This window comes from Dipodomys merriami, unplaced genomic scaffold, assembly GCF_024711535.1.
Source record: "Dipodomys merriami isolate MVZ:Mamm:240054 unplaced genomic scaffold, mDipMer1.0.p SCAF_9, whole genome shotgun sequence".
In the NCBI taxonomy this organism is placed as follows: Eukaryota; Metazoa; Chordata; class Mammalia; order Rodentia; family Heteromyidae; genus Dipodomys; species Dipodomys merriami.
In genome coordinates this window covers 55765305-55783794 of record NW_027206512.1, presented here as the reverse complement: position 1 = coordinate 55783794, position 18490 = coordinate 55765305, and the positions used below count along the sequence as shown (strand labels likewise).

Below are 18490 nucleotides of genomic sequence, written 5' to 3'. Positions count from 1 at the left end.
AACAGGGGTTTTACCATGGGGGAGAACTTACAATAGAAACAAAAGAATCACATAGTGCATTGTAAATACATTAGAAACACCTGCAAGAAAGAAAGAAAGAAAAAACATAACCTCTTGTGTCCCTGTTTTGGGGTACATTTTGCTTCACATTAGCTCATCAAAAGACTCCACACAGAGCTCCCTTATGACCCAGCAATGCCACTTTAGAGCATTTACCCAAATGATCACAAACAAGGTCATACTAAAGCTACCAGCACAACCATGTTTATTGCAGCATTATTCACTATAACTAAGATATGTTACCAACCCAGATGCCCCTCAGTAGATGAATGGATCAAGAAAATGTGATATATATATATATGCAATGGAATTCTATGCCTCCATCAGAAAAAAAATGGCATTGCCTCTTTTGTTAGGAAATGGAAAGACTTGGAAAAAATTATATTGAGTGAAGTAAGTCAGGCCCAAAGAAACATAGGTCCCATGGTTTCCCTTGTTTGCAGTGACTAGTACATGTCTAGGACAAGCAGAGAAAGTCAAAGGCCATGTACATATGACCACATGAGATAATGTTAAGCAAATTGTCTTCTTTTATTTTGTTCTACCTCTTCAAATTGTGTTCTTTGTTTCATTTGCTTATTTATTTACTTATTTGTTTATTTTGGTCATGGTGCTCAAATTCAGGGCTTTGTCCCTGAGCTCTTTTGCTCAAGACTAGCACTCTACCAGTTTGAGCCACAGTGCCACTTCCCTTTTTTTTTTTTTTTTTTGTCGGTCGTGGGGCTTGAACTCTGGGCCTGGGCGTTGTCCCTCAGCTCTTCAGCTCAAGGCGAGCGTTCTACCACTTGAGCTACAGCGCCACTTCCGGTTTTCTGGTGGTTTATTGGAGATAGGAGTCTCATGGTCTTTCTTGCCCGGGCTGGCTTTGAACCGCGATCCTCAATCTCAGCCTCTTGAGTATCTAGGATTACAAGTGTGAGCCACCAGCACCCAGGAAATGAACATATTTCTTATCTATGTCCTTACATTATCCCAGTTCTGTTCATCCTGCATTTAGTATGGATCTTATTCTCATTTTCTAGAAAAAAATGTAATCCTTGGTGAGACATAGGTTAAGGAAATATTGATATCATTTTTTGCACATGCATTAATTTGTAGGCAAAGATTTAAGTCACACAATCGTTTGGTGTGGCTCTCTTTAGGTAAGTCACGATATCTTTGGGGAAACAAATATGTATGGAAAGGAAACATCTAATTCATGGTGTTTTGTTTATTACCAACAAGAAGATCTGGGAAACAGAAAAGAGATAATCGATACGTTCTTACATAGATACATATATTACTTAGGGATTTTATTTGTTGTAACTCTGCCACCTTTTTTTCCTGTGTAAACTATACAACACAAAATACAAGATTTTATGGGCCTTGATAGTAAGGCAATGGCAGAATATTAATTTTAGACAGTGTGTGTTTTCCTTGTCATACTTTTTATCATAAAAATAAAACACCTTGATTATCAAATGGAGATTGTAAACTCTTCCCACACTACGTCTCCACTTAGAATGTTTCCCTGAGTTGGGAGGCTGAAAAGATGTTGAAAGGTAAATTGTCTTATCCTTCACAGGGCCTATTTAGAAGGGAATAAGTTGCTGACCAAGCTGTGGAGATCATTCATCATCTACATTGGTAGAAAATAAATACACTTCCATTTCTGCCAGGATTAGTCCCATGGATCTAAAAGATAGCCAGGTTTTGCCTACGGTACTAAGCGTCAGATAGATATTTCGATATTTCGATATTTTGATAGATAGATAGATAGATAGATAGATAGATAGATAGATAGATAGATAGATAGATAGATAATTTAGCAATTTAGCAGAGGCCAGTCTCAGTACCATGGAACTGTCCGTGGTTCTGTAATTTTCCCATTTATACGCATTTTCAAACCACATGGGTTTTGATAACTCAAATAACTATGATGAGTTTAGCTGCCAGTGACCGCTTGAACTTTGAGCTTTACTTTGTCTTTAGAGTGCCTTAAGTGATTTTCTTCAGTAATGAAGTCTGTCTCATAAATATGTAATTTATGCACTGTATCTTTACAAATGCCTTGAATACAGAAGTAAAACATAGGAAAACTGATTAATTGGAAATCCAGTGTACATTTTGTAAACTAAGCAATGGCCTGACCTTGCTTTGGTTATCACGCTGTACTGAGAGACAGGAAAAGCCTTCAAATTGCTTGCTTCCTCTGTACTGATCAGCTCCCCTGAACTATGACAATAGCCCATTCATTGAATTTTGGACTCCACTTTATATTGTTGTAAGAAAATGTTAACAGAGGTGCTCAATTACTTTCCTATAAAACATTCCTCTCCATATCACCACTAGCCAGTCAATGTCATTCAGTTTAGGCCTAGGGCAAGATTAAGCTATCACAGAAGAATGCTGTCTTAGTTATTCAAGTTATATCAGAGTATAAACCCTTCCCAAAGAAAGCAGCAGCTTCTATTGAGTGCTATAACCTACACTCCCTGTAGGCCCTCAGAGTAGAACTAACATTCTGACTTCACCTTAGACTTTCAACGTCTCTGCGCAAATTCTTTGCTCGGCATGGAACGGCTCTCTTGGAAATGTTCCCTTTGAGCATCACAGCGCCTTGGCTCCCATCTGCTCATGGATGGAGCTAATTACTCCACACAGAGCGCTTAATTTCCTTTCTATCTGCATTCTACCTACTTTATCCTCCTCATATTTGAGAACGTCAGGACAGAGTAATATCTCCTCATCAAAGTATAACAAAATATTTACCACCCCCACTGTGAACCCCATCTTCTCACCTACAAAATCAAGGAGATGCAACTATTTACCTTTCACAGTCACTAAAAGGAGTAACATTCTATGTGCTCAGTAAATGTTAACACTTGTATTAACTCTTGTAGTTGCTGCCACCTTGATCACTTTGCTTACATATATCAGAACATAAATACCAAACTACTTATTTCCCATGGTTTCTGTTAAAAAGCGATTCACGTCAGTCTTTTATTAGAATATGTTTTTTTTCTTTTCCTAAAAATTGACACATGAATTTAGCTATACATATCTGTATATACCACTGAGATTCCTCATTCCTAACAAAAAGGAATTGTCACTTAAAAGATTATGAATAGAATTAGCTGCAAATCAAGTCAGTCATTTTAGATTCCCCAGAAGAATCCTTGTCAATGCCCATTTACTACTGAAGAGAATATGTAATTGTTTAAATTTATAAAAGCTAGGATTATTTATCTGATTCAGTTTGTATTGTGTGAATATGTTGTAAATACTCCTTAGAGTACTTGCGGGCATCAAATTGGTATATTTAGGCAATTTTATTGACTTGAATGTTACACAAAGAGGGAAGAAGTACAAGAGATTGTACCTTAACAGTGTTTTTTTTCCCTCTTCCCGCACCACAAATGATTCCTGATGTATCAGGGTTTCGACGATTGTGAAATGTTCTTGCATTTTGTTGATTCTAATTATTTCAATGTTCTAAGTAAGCTACATGTTTGAAATCTTTTGTCTGATCAAAATCACTGCTAAAACAAAATGTAACATAAATTGAAATATATTTGCACCTATTTTGTTGTGATACTGACAAATCCTGCTTTGTTTAGGCATTACTAAAGGTTTTTTTATGTTTTATATTGTTTCGCAGTTAAGCATATGTCTTGTATTCTAATTCTTACAAAAGGAAAATCAATTAGAAATAAGATCTTACCATGCCGAAAATATTCAACATACTTAATAGAGTATAGGGAGAGAGATATCAACTGAAATAATACACAAAAGCAAGTTTTAATAGTATAAGACAAACACAATATGATATCTAAAGTTTAAAGCAAGGAAGTAAGAAATCTCTGAAAACTTTAATGGAATAGAATACAATTCCAATTATCTTTATATATTAACTATGAAAATGTTTTAACCTTTTGTTATTTAGTATACCTATTTTAAAAATTATGTTTTAGAAGTATTATACATTATCTCATGCCTATAATAAGTCACATCTGTGATCTAAGGGTTAATTTTATGATTAAATAAAATCAGACTATAATTCAGAAATTTCATGTGCCAGAGATACGGAACGATCTTTTTTTATTAATTTTAATTTTAATTTTTGTGAACATATTGTACAGAGGGGTTACAATTACATGGGCAAGATAATGAGGGAACGATCTTTTTTAATGTATGAGTTCTATTGGCAAATGGCATTGTCCAAGACTAAATTCACAAACCATACTAAAAAAAAGAGCAGTCTAAGGCTTTTTAGGATATCTAAGGCCATCTTCTCACCTCTAAAAAGAGAATCATATGTTAATTCTAGAGAGACCAGGAGTATTTTCCTTTTCTACTTCCTTATTTTCATGAGATTAAAATTGTGCTTTAAACCAACCACAGATTAGTACCAGGAAGGGTCAGATAAAGAGAGATTTGGAATTTGAACAGATGCAAAGGGTTGGAAGCAGGAAATAATGAAGAAGCCATCCAAATACATGCTAGAGTAGAAGTTCTGAATAAAATATAACCACTATATAATTCCCCCCCCCGAAATAAGAGAAGTCCCATACAGTACCCCATGGAAAACAGTTGCATTACCAGGAAAGCATCCTAAAGCTTTCCTTGTTGTATGGAAGGCCCTTCTCATCTGAATCTCTGCTAAAGACCAACCAACAAATTGACCCTAGGTAAAACTGAAGAGCCGAAGCCTTATTTATGGAGATGTGCAAGCAAAATGAAACACAACGACACTTTGTAACTATTTCTTTAATTCAGAATAATTTTAGGATGCAGTTGGGGATAAAATCACACCTAAATAAAGCATACCATTAAACACATGGCTGGGAACAGATCTTTTCCTGTTTATAGAACGCACAAGTACCTAGAGCTTAAGAGGTAGTAGAGAAAGACGTGCACAGCGTGAGAGAAACAAGGAACAAGGAAAGAATCCAGAAACCCTGAAATAAATTACATTTTCATACAGCTTTGACACTGTTTATCTCCCACATATGCAAGAAAAAAAGTGGAAGTCCACATGGAGAGAGTTTGCTCATGCTCACTCCTGCAGTCACATTTTTGTTATAAACAATTGCTTGAATATCACACAATCCATACAGAGATGAACAAACTTCACTTCTTCTATTTTGAGTATGCTGTCCTGTGAATAACTTCTTAATGAAATCCTTTTATCCCTAGAAGAGGTGTTAACGGATAGAACATTATTCTGGAAGATTTTAAGAAAACATTGGTCCCATGAAAATTCCTATTGTTTCAAAAAGCCACTAAATCCTAAATATAATTAAGCATCAAAAGCAGTAGGTGCGCAAACAGAATACTACGAAAGGAGTAAAATCATCCAGGTTCCCCACTACTGGATAGCACAACTTCTTCTGATCGGAAAAGAACTGCACGGCCTTTCAGATCTTGTAGGACAGATTTGCTTGAGTGCTTTCGGGCAGGCCTGGGCTTCCCTTTTGTATGTTGAATGCATGATTTAGAAGAAGCTGTGTCAGCACTGATTTATATTATACACTGACAGCTAAGGATAATAAGATGTGGGCAAACCTACTGCTCACCCTTTTACAGATTAACCTGGAGACTGCATTAGGCAAATTTGATAGCATTAAGAGATTTTGCCAATTTGTCTGGAAACAATTTCTCTTTTGTAGTGTGTCAAGGGTAACACTTCATACTATTGGGCTAATTTAAATGGCTTTGATAGATTGTTCAAGGGGTTAGAGAATACTAGTGTAGATACATATTTAGCCCTTGGAAATAAAAAGGCTATTAACTTAATTGTTAACTGAATTTAATCTATTAAAAAAAGAAAAAAAAAAGAAAAAAGTGTCCAAGGATCTAAGTGTTTTCTTGGAACCACAGCAGCCATTTTATATCATGAGGCTCTAAAAGTCTTGGAAAATGAAATTACACTTCTGCATTGCTTCTTAATAAGTTGAAATGCTTTAGGCTCTTAGAGCAGCATGAGTGGTAGCTATTATTTGGTGAAAGCCAAAATTTATAAAAGCAATAAAATGGGATCTTTTCTGAAGTGCCCCAGTTCTTATACAGCATGTCCTAGATCGTTGTATGTGCATGGCATGAATATAATCCTGTATGTGTTTGCGTGCCCTGGGGACCTTTGTAAAAACAAGATGCATTTTTCATGAGACATTTTTTACGTACATAATTTCTACAGTAAGCAATCTGAAGAGACTCTTCTAAAAATCCCCAGGTGAAATCACTGCACCTTTATTCTTTGGTTGTGTAAGGGAATCAGCAACTTAATAGTTGTTTCAACACAGACCACTGATGGGAATTAGCCCTTTGACTGAATTTCCAACTTGAAACAAGAAGATTCATTCGTATAATGACCCTAGTCTTAGCTCCTTATATCTACCTTGTATCGGCAATGCCTATAGAGCTGATAATGGTACAGATAGACATTTCGTTACTGTCTCCAGAGAAGTAGTAACATGCTTTTTCTTTATTGGAATAATATTATCCTTAAGCACCAAGCTACTCCCTTAAACAGCAATTGTTTGTTTGATCAAAGGGAGAGTGCAGATAGTCATTACTCCTTCTTCATTCTAAGAGAGTAGATCCTTAATATAGACAGAAGTTTTTAATCCTAAAAACTAAGGAGAAAAGACAAGGCTAACCCAGTTTAGAGGATCCATTTCATATATATAATTTCCCACCACTGGATTTTAACACAGAGAACTTAGATTACTCAGATTCATTTGTTTGAACTATATATTGTTTAGAATGCACTGATGCAGAATGAGAACTATTTTTGTTACCATAGATAGGTGTAGTGTTTTAATAATGTACCTGTAGTGTGACTTTTTTTCAGCTGAAATGATCACTTCAGAGAAAATCAAAAGTTCTATGAATCTCTTACAAGTTCAAAACTTATTTTTCCCAGTAGCCAGGCAATTCTGAAAGTTTTTTTTAACCCCATATCTACATTTCAGGACATTTTCATATAATGACAATGAATTAGAGAATAATGAAACTATCTATAAAATGCCAGCCTTCTAAAGTATATTTCTGATTGGGAACAGCAGGGAGAAATCAAGAACATTATTTCTTTCTCAATTTGGAGTTCTGGAAGGAAACTGCTTTTAAAAGGCAGAAACCTAAAAGTAGTCTTAGTCGTTCTTGCCAAGGATAGTGAAATTAACATGCAGCTGGTCTTCTCTGATAAATGGATTCCGTTAGGTCACCGAGGGGGTGCCTGTGACATTAAGTGATTTACAGTCCTTTACCTTAATGAAATTGTTTCAGCAATGACGCTGAAAGCTCTTAATGGATAGCTTTTCTTGATGTAATGAAATTGCATTCCTATGGCATTTAATATAAGGTGCAGTTATTATTTACTGGAGCTTTCCAAGGGCTGCTATTTGCACAGACAGTTCAGAACAGAACAAAAAGAGATTTCAGTAGCAGCGTAGAGGGAGGCCAGAATGGCTTGTGACATTCTTAAGCAGATGAGTGTGTTTGGGAAACCAGTTACTGTGACTAGAGCCTCCTAGTCCCTTCAGGAATCTTCTTGTCACCTTCCCCGGCTACTGTGCTTTGCTTTTTACATATATTCTTTTAATCCATTTAACAGGCAACTGGATTACAACCAGATCAGCTGTATTGAAGATGGGGCTTTTCGGGCTCTCCGGGACCTGGAAGTGCTGTGAGTATGGTTCATTTCTCTTACTCTGTTCACCGGAGCTTTGTGTCTGCAGAAAAATAATGTGAAGGCTTATCTGCTCTCTTCAATCCTTGTGTCAAAATGTTCTTCTTAAAGAAGTACCAGAAATAACTCATGGGGAAAGACAGAGACCGACCATCAACACCATGTATGTATGCAAAATGTTGTGTATTGTATCTATGGAATAGCTAAAACTGTGTATTTAAGTATTTTCCTTTTGATAAAATATTCTGATAGGATACACAGGATGTGTGAGTATTTTCTAAATTGCTAAACATGGAAGCAAAAAAATCAATGTTGTAGAAACAATAACCTCAAAAAGTAACTCTCTTAATAGCAGGTATCTTGGTCTATTTTGTGGTTATTATATAATGAAAAGATGTTTTGTTTTTAAGCCAGGTAACTGAACTTTAACTTTGGTGGTATGGCTTTAAAGTCTATATTTTAATTTTAATAAGCCGCTCAATGGTCCATTTCAACGTCTTCACTACTGACTCTGTTATGCTATGCACAATTTAGACCCTTGGCTTGTAACTGGAGTTCTCTCTTTGATATTCATACATGCCTGAGAAAATTAGTTAGAGGCAACTAAGTAAAATATGTTGAGTTTGATATATGAAAATAATTTTGATGAAGGACTTTTAATACATTTCATTTTAGTAAAACCTCTAGTTACTGGAGAAATTTATGTCGCCGAAAGTTTCTAGAATTCCTTTTTCATCAATGAGTCACATTTCCAAATTTTAAAAGATACTTACCCATTTATCTCCCTAAAGACAAATTATTCTTCACCAGGCTTATGTCATCCTCCACATAAGTTAATTAGAAATACAAAATTAAACTTCAAAGAGTTTTGAATTTTTAGTCCAGGTGTTAAAAGTTACTCGAAATGATCAAATTTGACACTCTAAAAAGATTTATTATTGATTGAGTTTAAGGAACAAAATATAATTCAAACAAAAAAAATAAAAATAATATTTCCACTAGCAGGATTTTCTGAATGATCTTTAATTTTATTGCATAGAAGTGAATAGAATTTCTAGCTATGCTATGTATTCAGTAACCAATTGCTTTTAGAGATTATATATGAATGTTTTCACATGTAAAATTTGTCACATAAATTTTTTATGTATAAGATTTTGTCGCTCTTTACAATTGATAATTGTATAAATATGTATGTTTTCTGTGTACAAGGTCACCTTTACTTCTTTTGAAAAGTCTTTATTTTTTCTAGAACAAAAAATGTTTAAAGTGTTAATTATAGTAATTTTAGTGATAAGACCATGTATACTAGACCTATATTTTTAACATACAGAAATCAGGAATGCTATTTCAGTAAGAATTAGGTCACAAGGATGGTTTTATGAGAACACTTTGATGCTAAAACCCTTGTCAGTGTCATTGAACTTCCAAGGTGAAGGGTCTATGATGAAGGGCACTGAGCTGCACAGAGCCAATCAAGCCACAGAATCTGATAGGAAGCTAATGTTCCTAATGGAAAAGGGAAATACAGGCATTTTTAAAATCTTTACTGAAGGTTTGGATGAACTTAACACCACAAAGTACTTTATTTTTATTATTAAGTGAGAAAACCTAAATTTTTTAGGTAGGCAACTCTCCAGCTTGTTATTTATATTTCATCATTATATAATGTACATATATTTGATCCTGTAATACATATTTTATCATATATGTGCATATATGTGTATGAAATAACTGCTTGGTATATGTGAGAAAAAGAGAGAATGAATAGGAGAGAGAGACACCAACCATTCTGCTAGGCACAGAAACCAACTTTCATCCACAAATACAATAACCATGTATATATTTATTTGTTGTACACTGAAGGGATTATTTTAGAAGCCATAAGTTTGGAAATGTAATCGATCATTTTGTTTGTCATCGTAGTACAGTATATCTAAAAGATTATTTTAACAGGAGGAAACTTAGGAGAGTGAGAGTTCGTGAAATTAGAAAAGAAATGACAATCCTGGGAACTCTTTTGAGTCCTTAATACATTTCAAAGAGATAAATGATGACAAGAACCTGTTCATAGAGAAAGTAATTAAAATTATCATATGATAAGAAAATGTGAATGCCATTTAAATATTTAAATCTTTTATAGTAAAACTTCCTAAAGTCAAGCAGATATCATTTTTATTTTTTACAATCTTCATACTTCAGTAACCTTTAGAAAACTTGCTTGATGAAGAATTTAAGGCCAAATTAGATAAATCACCCAAAAGAGTAAGATTAATTAAACTCAGATCTTTTTTCAGGCATAGAAAATGTTTGCCTATTATAACCATTCAGGCAAGGGCTTTTAAAAAATATACTTACATGCAAAAGAGTTCCACAGTAGAGACTATGCATTAAGGATGTATCTTTCTATTTTTTGGAGAAGTATGAAGGGACAATAACTGGTATATCAGAATAATTTTATATTCTCACCTTTTACATGTTACTTTTAATTTCATATTCAAATGTCATGCTATACTGAGGTCAATCTAGAAAAGACAGAGTAGTTATTGTGGGTGATGATGAAAATTTTTAGGTTAGGGCATGTGTTTGGTAGAAGGAGCAAAGAAAGTACAAGCATTCAAATGAAAAGTCAAGAAACATAAAAGTCTTGTGGTATAGTTCATTGCTTATTGCTTGTGGCAAACGGATTTTGTTTGGAATTTTGGTTGGTAGAATTAACTATTTTCTTAATATGAATATACTATTGCAAAAGTAACATTGGAAACAAGATCTAGATTGATATTTTCTTTTCCTTTAGACACTGAACTCAGAAAATGAAATGGATCCCAAACAGCTAGTTATACTTTTTCTTTTTTTTCTTGTTCACATAATGGACATGATTTAATTTAATTGAGACATAGCCATCAAATACAAGACTTCTGCCAAGTCCTGTTCTTGCTTGTCTCTTAGGGAATAAGAAAGGTTAACTCAGAATCTAAGTGTGAGAAGTCCTTCCTGATTATAAAGGCTTATATTTCACACACACACACACACACACACACACACACACACACACACACACACACACACACACACACACACACAAAATGTCTTTTGTTCTAGAATTATTCACATGGTAAAGAGGAAATGTAGATCACATGATTCAAGATACATTGTACATATCATTTGTTGAATGGTAACTCCTTTGTATAACTACTTAAAAATAATAAAAATGTAATTTATAGACTATATTTTACACAAAGGAGAAAGTGTTCCAAACTAAATATGATATATAAATTTATCTTGTTTTACAATAGGAATTGGTCACAACAACAATATATACCGGTCATCTTGCCTATTAGAACAATGCCACTTCGTACTTACTTTCAGAATAACTTTGTTGGTTTCACTTATTTTTCACTCCAAAAGTACTCAAATTAAACATATGCTGAATAAAATATTAAGAAGATTTGTTTAGTTTACCTGTTGTCTTATATGAACTAACGTCTTAGGAAAAGACTTAAAAAATGGTAGGTACAGGGCTTTGACGTGCAATAAGAACTCTCTTTGCATGGAGATGTGATAAATTGCATTTCAAAACTAATCCAGGTCTACTCTCTATGAACTACTTAAACAAACATATTCCCAAAGCCACGATGCAGAATGTCATATACTCCGATGATTTTAGCCATTTTGTGTCAGCTTAAATGTTGAGTGTTGGAAAAGAGAGCATTGGAAAGTTAAAAATCTTTCTGAAGGTTAAAACCAGTGGGGGATGAATTAGACAAATGACAGTTAATAAGAAAGAGTAAGAAGAGAGATTTTGATTCCCTGAGGAGGAGTCTGGCTGTGACAGACAAGTGATGGCATAGTCATCTTAAAGTATATGAGTGGAGTGTGTAAATGGAAATGTTTGTAGGCTGGGACTAGATGGGTAATGCACTGATACAGGGAGTAAAGAGAGCAGATGTCTGAAGGAGGCCACAGAGCTGGGAACAGTGATCCAGAAGGACAGTAGTTGATCCTAGAGTGTGTTTGCATTGCATTTATCCATGTAGTTGCCTCTGCAAATGAGGCAAGGAGCACAAATGAGAGAAGCTGGGTATGGACAAAAAAAATTCATTGGGAAAAGCAATACAGAAGCCGGGGACACTGAGGCCTCTGGTAGACAGCTAATGTTCAATCCAGGTGTGTATTATCCTACTGTAAATGGAAGACTGCCAAGTGAATTGACTTTTCCCGTGGAAGCTAAATATGGATCTGTTGTCCTGTTCAGTTTGTTTGGTTTTTAAGATCTTGTGTTTGCTAAGCAAGCATTCTCCTTGAGTCATGATCCCACTCTTTTTTCTTTTTCATTTTTTCTTTCTTGTTTTTGGTCAAGTTAATTTTGGATGGGGACTTAGTGTTCAACTGTGAGATGACTACCTACTACCCAGGACCTCTCAGATAGCTGGGGTGACAAGTCTATATTACCACACTGGCTTTTAGATTGAGATGTAATCTCACTACCTTTTTGCCCCATCAGGCTTGAAATTTTGAGCAGTTTGATATATAGGTGTGAGCCACTACACTGAGATGTCTTGTTTAAAAAAATATATATATATATATGTATACAGAGATAGAGATAGAGATAGATAGATGGATAGATAGATAGTAGATAGATAGATAGATAGATAGATAGATAGATAGATAGCAACTAATTCAGATATTTCTCAGTCTATGAAGTAAAGATATTTGGGCTAAATAAAATACCTATGTGATCCTGGAAGTCGCAATTGTTAGTAGTGTATTTTACATGAAAATTTATGTTCTGAGATTGAAGAATTGGATTGATTTCTTTGTAAAGCGAATTGGCTACAGACCTACATTGCTCAGGTCACCCACTGAATTTACAGTCAATGCAGCAGTTTTGCTTTGTATTCAAAGACATAGGAACTAACTAGTCAATGGAATTAAGTCACAAAAGAACCTGTAAAACATTGGGTTAGTTGACTCCTGTTATCCAAAAGCTCATATATTTGTGTCCTGAAAAATGAGGGCTTTTTTTTTCAGACACCATTAAAATTTATCCTTCAGTGTGATCTAGAAGTCTTACTTTCAACTGATCCTTTTGACCATCTTCAAAGTAGGAATAATTACTAAATTATGTATGTGTGTGGTGGAGAATAGTAGGAAAAATAGGAAGCAAGTATGACTGTACTTATTTCTACTGTAACTCCCTGGACCACACATTTTTCTCACTCTTCCTCAAGAAACTATGATTGTGACCACACTAAACAAAAGACCAATGCATCTTGATATAATAGATCTGTTAGAATACATTAATTTTTCAAGACAGTGCCAGAGTATCCTAACTCTTTCTCACCTGATTCAAATACCAAATACAGAGGTATGTCTTTTACCAAAATTGCAACTTCAGTGGATGTGTCTTAAAGACTAATAAGCGGCACTCCGTTCTTAAGACCTGGCAGTAATGATTATATGTTGTTATTCTGAGTTCACTTGGAGAATTCATAGATGTTGAACTACATGTGAAACCACTCTAAAGAAATATGTTTGTGAAAAATTTCCAACTGTGGTTGCCTCACATTCATTGTGTGACCAATATTTTACCAACAGAAAATTTATGAACAGATGCAAAAAATACCATGTAAGTCTGAATGCTCTCGATGAAGTCATACTTTTCTTATAGTCAACATTGAATAAAATGGAATGTATGTGAAAACATGAAGAGCATTTATCACCAGTCTTATTAAATCGTGTATTATCTGTGTTATCTCCAGCAGCTAGTTGCTCTGCTTATAAATAAATTAATGAATGTTGCCATCAGATGCTGTCTATATACTTTTATATAAATGGTCACGTTTTCCCATTTAAAATATCTTAATTTTTTTATTCTACAGCACTCTCAACAATAACAATATTACAAGGCTTTCTGTGGCAAGTTTCAACCATATGCCAAAACTTCGAACTTTGTAAGTATTTGTAATATCTATCATCTATCATTTATGTATATGAATTTAATTACTTAACTATGTCTCTCACACATCATGTTTAGTTAAGGAACATGACCACTAGCTTCTTTTGGAATAAGAAATGGAAAACACACTAAAGAAAAATCTAGAAATGATTGTTCAGTATATATACAATTATATTGAAATCTTGAAGACTTTCTTGCGTGTTGTTTTAAATGTATGCATTACGGAAGTTTGGAGAAAAAATTACTTTGAAATATTGTAGAGGTCACATTTCATTAAGAAATAGGAGACTCCTTGATTGGCTGTCAGAAATGATAAATGGGAAGTCTTTATGATTTTATTACTGTACTGCAAGCAGACTTAATAAAGCTAAACTGGTTTTTCTACATTCTTTGTAATGTAAAATTATAGCATCACCATGTAGTGCTTTTATAATTAAGGTTGTGTTAATGTTTAGATTTTAAAATACTCTTTCAGGGCTTAAAGATAGACCTCAAGATATATGGAGAAATAAAAATGCTTCTCTAACAAAGTATCAGCTACAGCATTTTTGTTTTCTCTTTAAAAAGAAGAAACCCTTATACTCCAGTTTGGGAGTATATACAGTTATAGAATTTTCACAGGTAAAACTCACTTGAACTGACCTAAAAAATGTATTATACATAGCATGTGAGAAATGATTGGAAAGAAAACCAGAACAGTGTATTTCTTGGGGAAAATTATGTTTAAGTAGGGCAAATATATTTTGATTCAATTTTCAAAATTGTTCTCACTCTATAACAGTTTAGAATTTGGAACATATTACATTTATTTTCTCTCTTTAGTAAAAAAAATGGAATTGCCTGCTTTTCCATGAATTACACAATACCAATTTAATATCATTTTTCTTACTAAAATTTGACCCTGTATATGAAATCTCAACATTATAATCCCCATGGAATATGATTTAGCAAAAGAAAAGAACTCTAAAAGTTAATTAACATAACTCTTGGGTTATCAAATTAAATGAATAGCCCATTTCATTCAAAGTATAATTGACAAAATTTCTCTACCATTAACTTTATCTAATTATTTTTTAAGTGGTCATGATTCCAAATCCTTGCAATAGAACAGCCTCTAAAATACAAACCAATCTGTAGTTTTTAGAACATGTCTTATTTTCTAATAGAGGTACCCTTGTTTGTCTGCCCAATATGTTTAAAAACCTTTTTATATCTTTGCTTTCATTTCAAGTTTTCATAAACCTAATTTGTGTCCTTGTAGCAATGCTACATTTAGATGGGAATATTTAGTGGACAATGATGTGAAATGTGGTCTCTTTGCTTTCAAATGATGGCATTTTGACAATTAAGCCACCTGTGAGGGTATTACCCAAAAAACTTTGCCAAAATACTGGTTTGGGTTTAGTAAGTGACTTCTAGATTTAGAGTTTCTGTTTGATTTGGGTTTTTTTTGTACTGGGATTTAGACTAAACGCCTCACCCTTGAAAGGCAGGTGCTTTATTGCTTGAACCATGGCTCTAGCCACATTCCATCTAGTATTGGTGTAGAAAATCCTGGTTCTTCTCCACAAGCTCTAGCAGAATGCACAAAGCGTTCATCTAACTTTTTTATTCTCTTGGCTTTGGTTGGTTCATTATTCTCTACTATCATTGCTACTTAGAAACTCCATTTTTATAGTGCAATTATCTTTCTGGACCAAGTTCCATGTTTTAGTATCCATTAGCATTATTGGGTTAGAATTGAATACATCAGCAAAAAGGACTAAAATGGTATTACTGTGTCATAGACTATTCTGCGAAGGATGCTTTGATTTATAGCATTAGATGGCCCTGTCCTTTAGTTTGAAAAAAAAACCATAAAAGCCAGTTTGAAGTCATTTACTTAATTTAGTGGATACATTTGTCTGATATTTTATTAATGGAGAAATGCCATTTGCCACTTGGAAGCCATCCATGCTCTGGGGTGGACCCCGCCGATAGAGAGGGGACACACTTAATTCCTTCACTCCCAGCCACTTAGGCCTTTTAATTTCAGTCTCTGCTCTTTGGAGATAGGTCCCCAAGAGCCAGAAGCCGTTAATCCTTTCTTTGATTAAAAAAAAAATAGAAGAAGAAGAAAGAAGGAAATTAGGATCCCGATGTGAACAAGTTATTTTTTTTCTAATGAATTATTCTGTCTTCTTTAGCAAAAATGTAACCTGCTAAAAAGATTTTGCAAGCGCTTGCTATAGAGATCACTCATGGGGGGGTGGGGGGTTCCTGATATTTCCAGCTGAGATCCACAGCTCTTTGTTTATTTCCACTTTCTCCCTGCCACCCCTGGTTACTCTCAGGATACTAGGACTGCCGTGAACCTGCCTTGTTTTCTCTCTACTCTTTTCGGGTAAACATAGAGGAAATAAGGCTACCATCCCACTCTAACCTCTGGATATTTGCTTAACTCTGAGTAAAAGAAAAGACTTGATTCTGTGCTTGTGAACCAGTTTCATACTTTCGAACAATGCTTAGCTTGGAGTGTGCTACTTTATTTTCCTGTATCTATTAGTGAGAAGTAATAGCTATTTATTGTTCTGTATGAATTTGTCACGTTCTCGCATAACTGTTTTGTTCTTCCCTCCTAAATCTCCTTTTTCTCATTTAGTCGACTCCATTCCAACAACCTGTATTGTGACTGCCACCTGGCCTGGCTCTCTGACTGGCTTCGCCAAAGGCCTCGAGTAGGCCTGTACACACAGTGTATGGGCCCTTCCCACCTGAGGGGTCATAATGTCGCCGAGGTTCAAAAACGAGAATTTGTCTGCAGTGGTAAGGGTGAAAGAACAGTTCTCTTATAGCATTGTGCTCTATTAAGTGGCAGAATGTGAGGTATGCGTTCCAGGCGTCTAGCGTTCCTTACTGACACGAAATGATGCACTTCCCGACTGTGAGAAGATATTCTAGGATATTTGTACCTCATTGGCAGTGACCCATGACTTATATAGAAGACTTTTTTTCAGTTTGCATTCCAGGGGAAATATAGGAAATTCTGAGATTATATTTCAGACTTGAAATTCCTTGTCTTTTCTTTACTTAGTCATTTATAGCACTCTTCAGATTAACAACTGCTCGGGCGCTCACTGGAGCCCTGCTCTAAAATTCAAAGTCAAATGGAATGGGAAAGCCATGACACATTTTTCATGTATGCACAGATACTATCATGATTCAATTGTAGGTAAATGACAGGCTTGAGCAATGGAAGTCTGAAGACAAAAACAAGAGCATGGCCATATAAAATATTGGTAGCTAATATGGACTGAGTTCCCTATGCTTAAAGCATCTTAAGTATTCCATAGTCTGCTTCATTTTACTTCCCTCTTAATTCATGTTCAATATATAACCTTTACATTAGAGACTGAAATATTTTTAAAATAATAATCTTGCCCTGGTTTATATGGTCAAGTCCAAGGATCCCGACAGAGACTATTTGTGTGTGTGTGTGTGTGTGTGTGTGTGTGTGTGTGTGTGTGTATTTATTTATAAAGTACTTTGATTAATACATATATATACACAGACATATACATATACATGTAAAAATATTTTATAAAATGTAGGGGTAAGTCTACTTCAGAAGTATCTGTTTAGGATGTATAATAAAATATACTTTGGAATTTATTTTTGGTTTTGTTTTGCATTGTTAGACATTATACTGAAGACCTCATGCATACTGAGCAAGTCCTGCCACATACCCAGCCTTAAAGAAAAAACAAAAAATATTTGGGGGGTGAATATTGAGGTTGAAGCCCAAGGCATGTGTTTGCTAGCCACATGTTCAACACTTGAGTCATATACCTCTTCTTTTTGCTAGAGTTATTTCTCAAATAGGCTCTGGCCTCCAGGTGGGCCTGAACCAAGGAGTACTTTGTTTTCATCCCATGTAGTTGGTATACAGGTGTGGCCCACTACACTCCAATCTTAACTGGTTTTGATGGGGTCTTCCTGACTGATTACATGTATTGACCTTAAATTGTGATCTTTATTATCTCTACATTCACAAGTAATTGAGATTATAAGCCTTAACCACTATGCCTGTCAAACAGTTTGAATGCCTTTGTAACTGCTCTTCATTTTCATTGGTTCTCCTTGTGGTTCAACCAACCACAAGCAAAAGAAATCTGAAAAACAATTGTATCTACACTGAATATATATAATATATATGAATATATATTTATATAATATATTATATAAGTATATATTACATATATAACACATATTACATATACATATATAAGTATATATTAGTATATAAGCATATAAGTAGACATATATGTAATATATATAATTACACATAATATTGATATTTATATATGTAACATATATACTTATACCTATAAAAGTTTATAGAAGAACATATTATGTATATATCTGCATATATCATATATACATATATTCATAAGTATATATATTATTGTGTATATAAGTACATATAATATATATATATATACTTTTTCTTGTCATTATCCCTTAAAGTAATATGGCATAAAAAATATTTGCTTTAGATATTGTAAGTAACTTTACTCTAGGTATTAGGTATATAATTTAGGTAACAGTATTCTATGATGACTTTAAGTCTATGGATGGATGTACATGTGTTATCTATAATTTTTATGCCATTTATAAAGGACTTGAGCTCTGTAGATTTCGTTAGCTATAGAGGTCCTAGATCCTATCCCTCATGCATACTCTGGAATGAAAATGTGATATAAGAAATTAACAGGTTTTGAAAAGAGTGAGGGGACATTGCTAGTGCTGACTGTGATTTTAAC

The 18490-nt window shown here is 34.3% G+C and overlaps 1 protein-coding gene across 2 annotated transcripts in view; it reads left to right on the top strand.

Moving 5' to 3' along the window:
- Slit2 (slit guidance ligand 2) overlaps positions 1–18490 on the top strand; it is a 307698-nt gene that overhangs the window by 191436 nt on the left and 97772 nt on the right. For both annotated transcript variants that reach the window (XM_070012748.1, XM_070012747.1), the window contains exons 6-8: positions 7658–7729; positions 13612–13683; positions 16330–16493. In XM_070012748.1, the coding sequence (XP_069868849.1) occupies positions 7658–7729; positions 13612–13683; positions 16330–16493 (308 nt within the window). The remainder of the gene's footprint in view (positions 1–7657; positions 7730–13611; positions 13684–16329; positions 16494–18490) is intronic.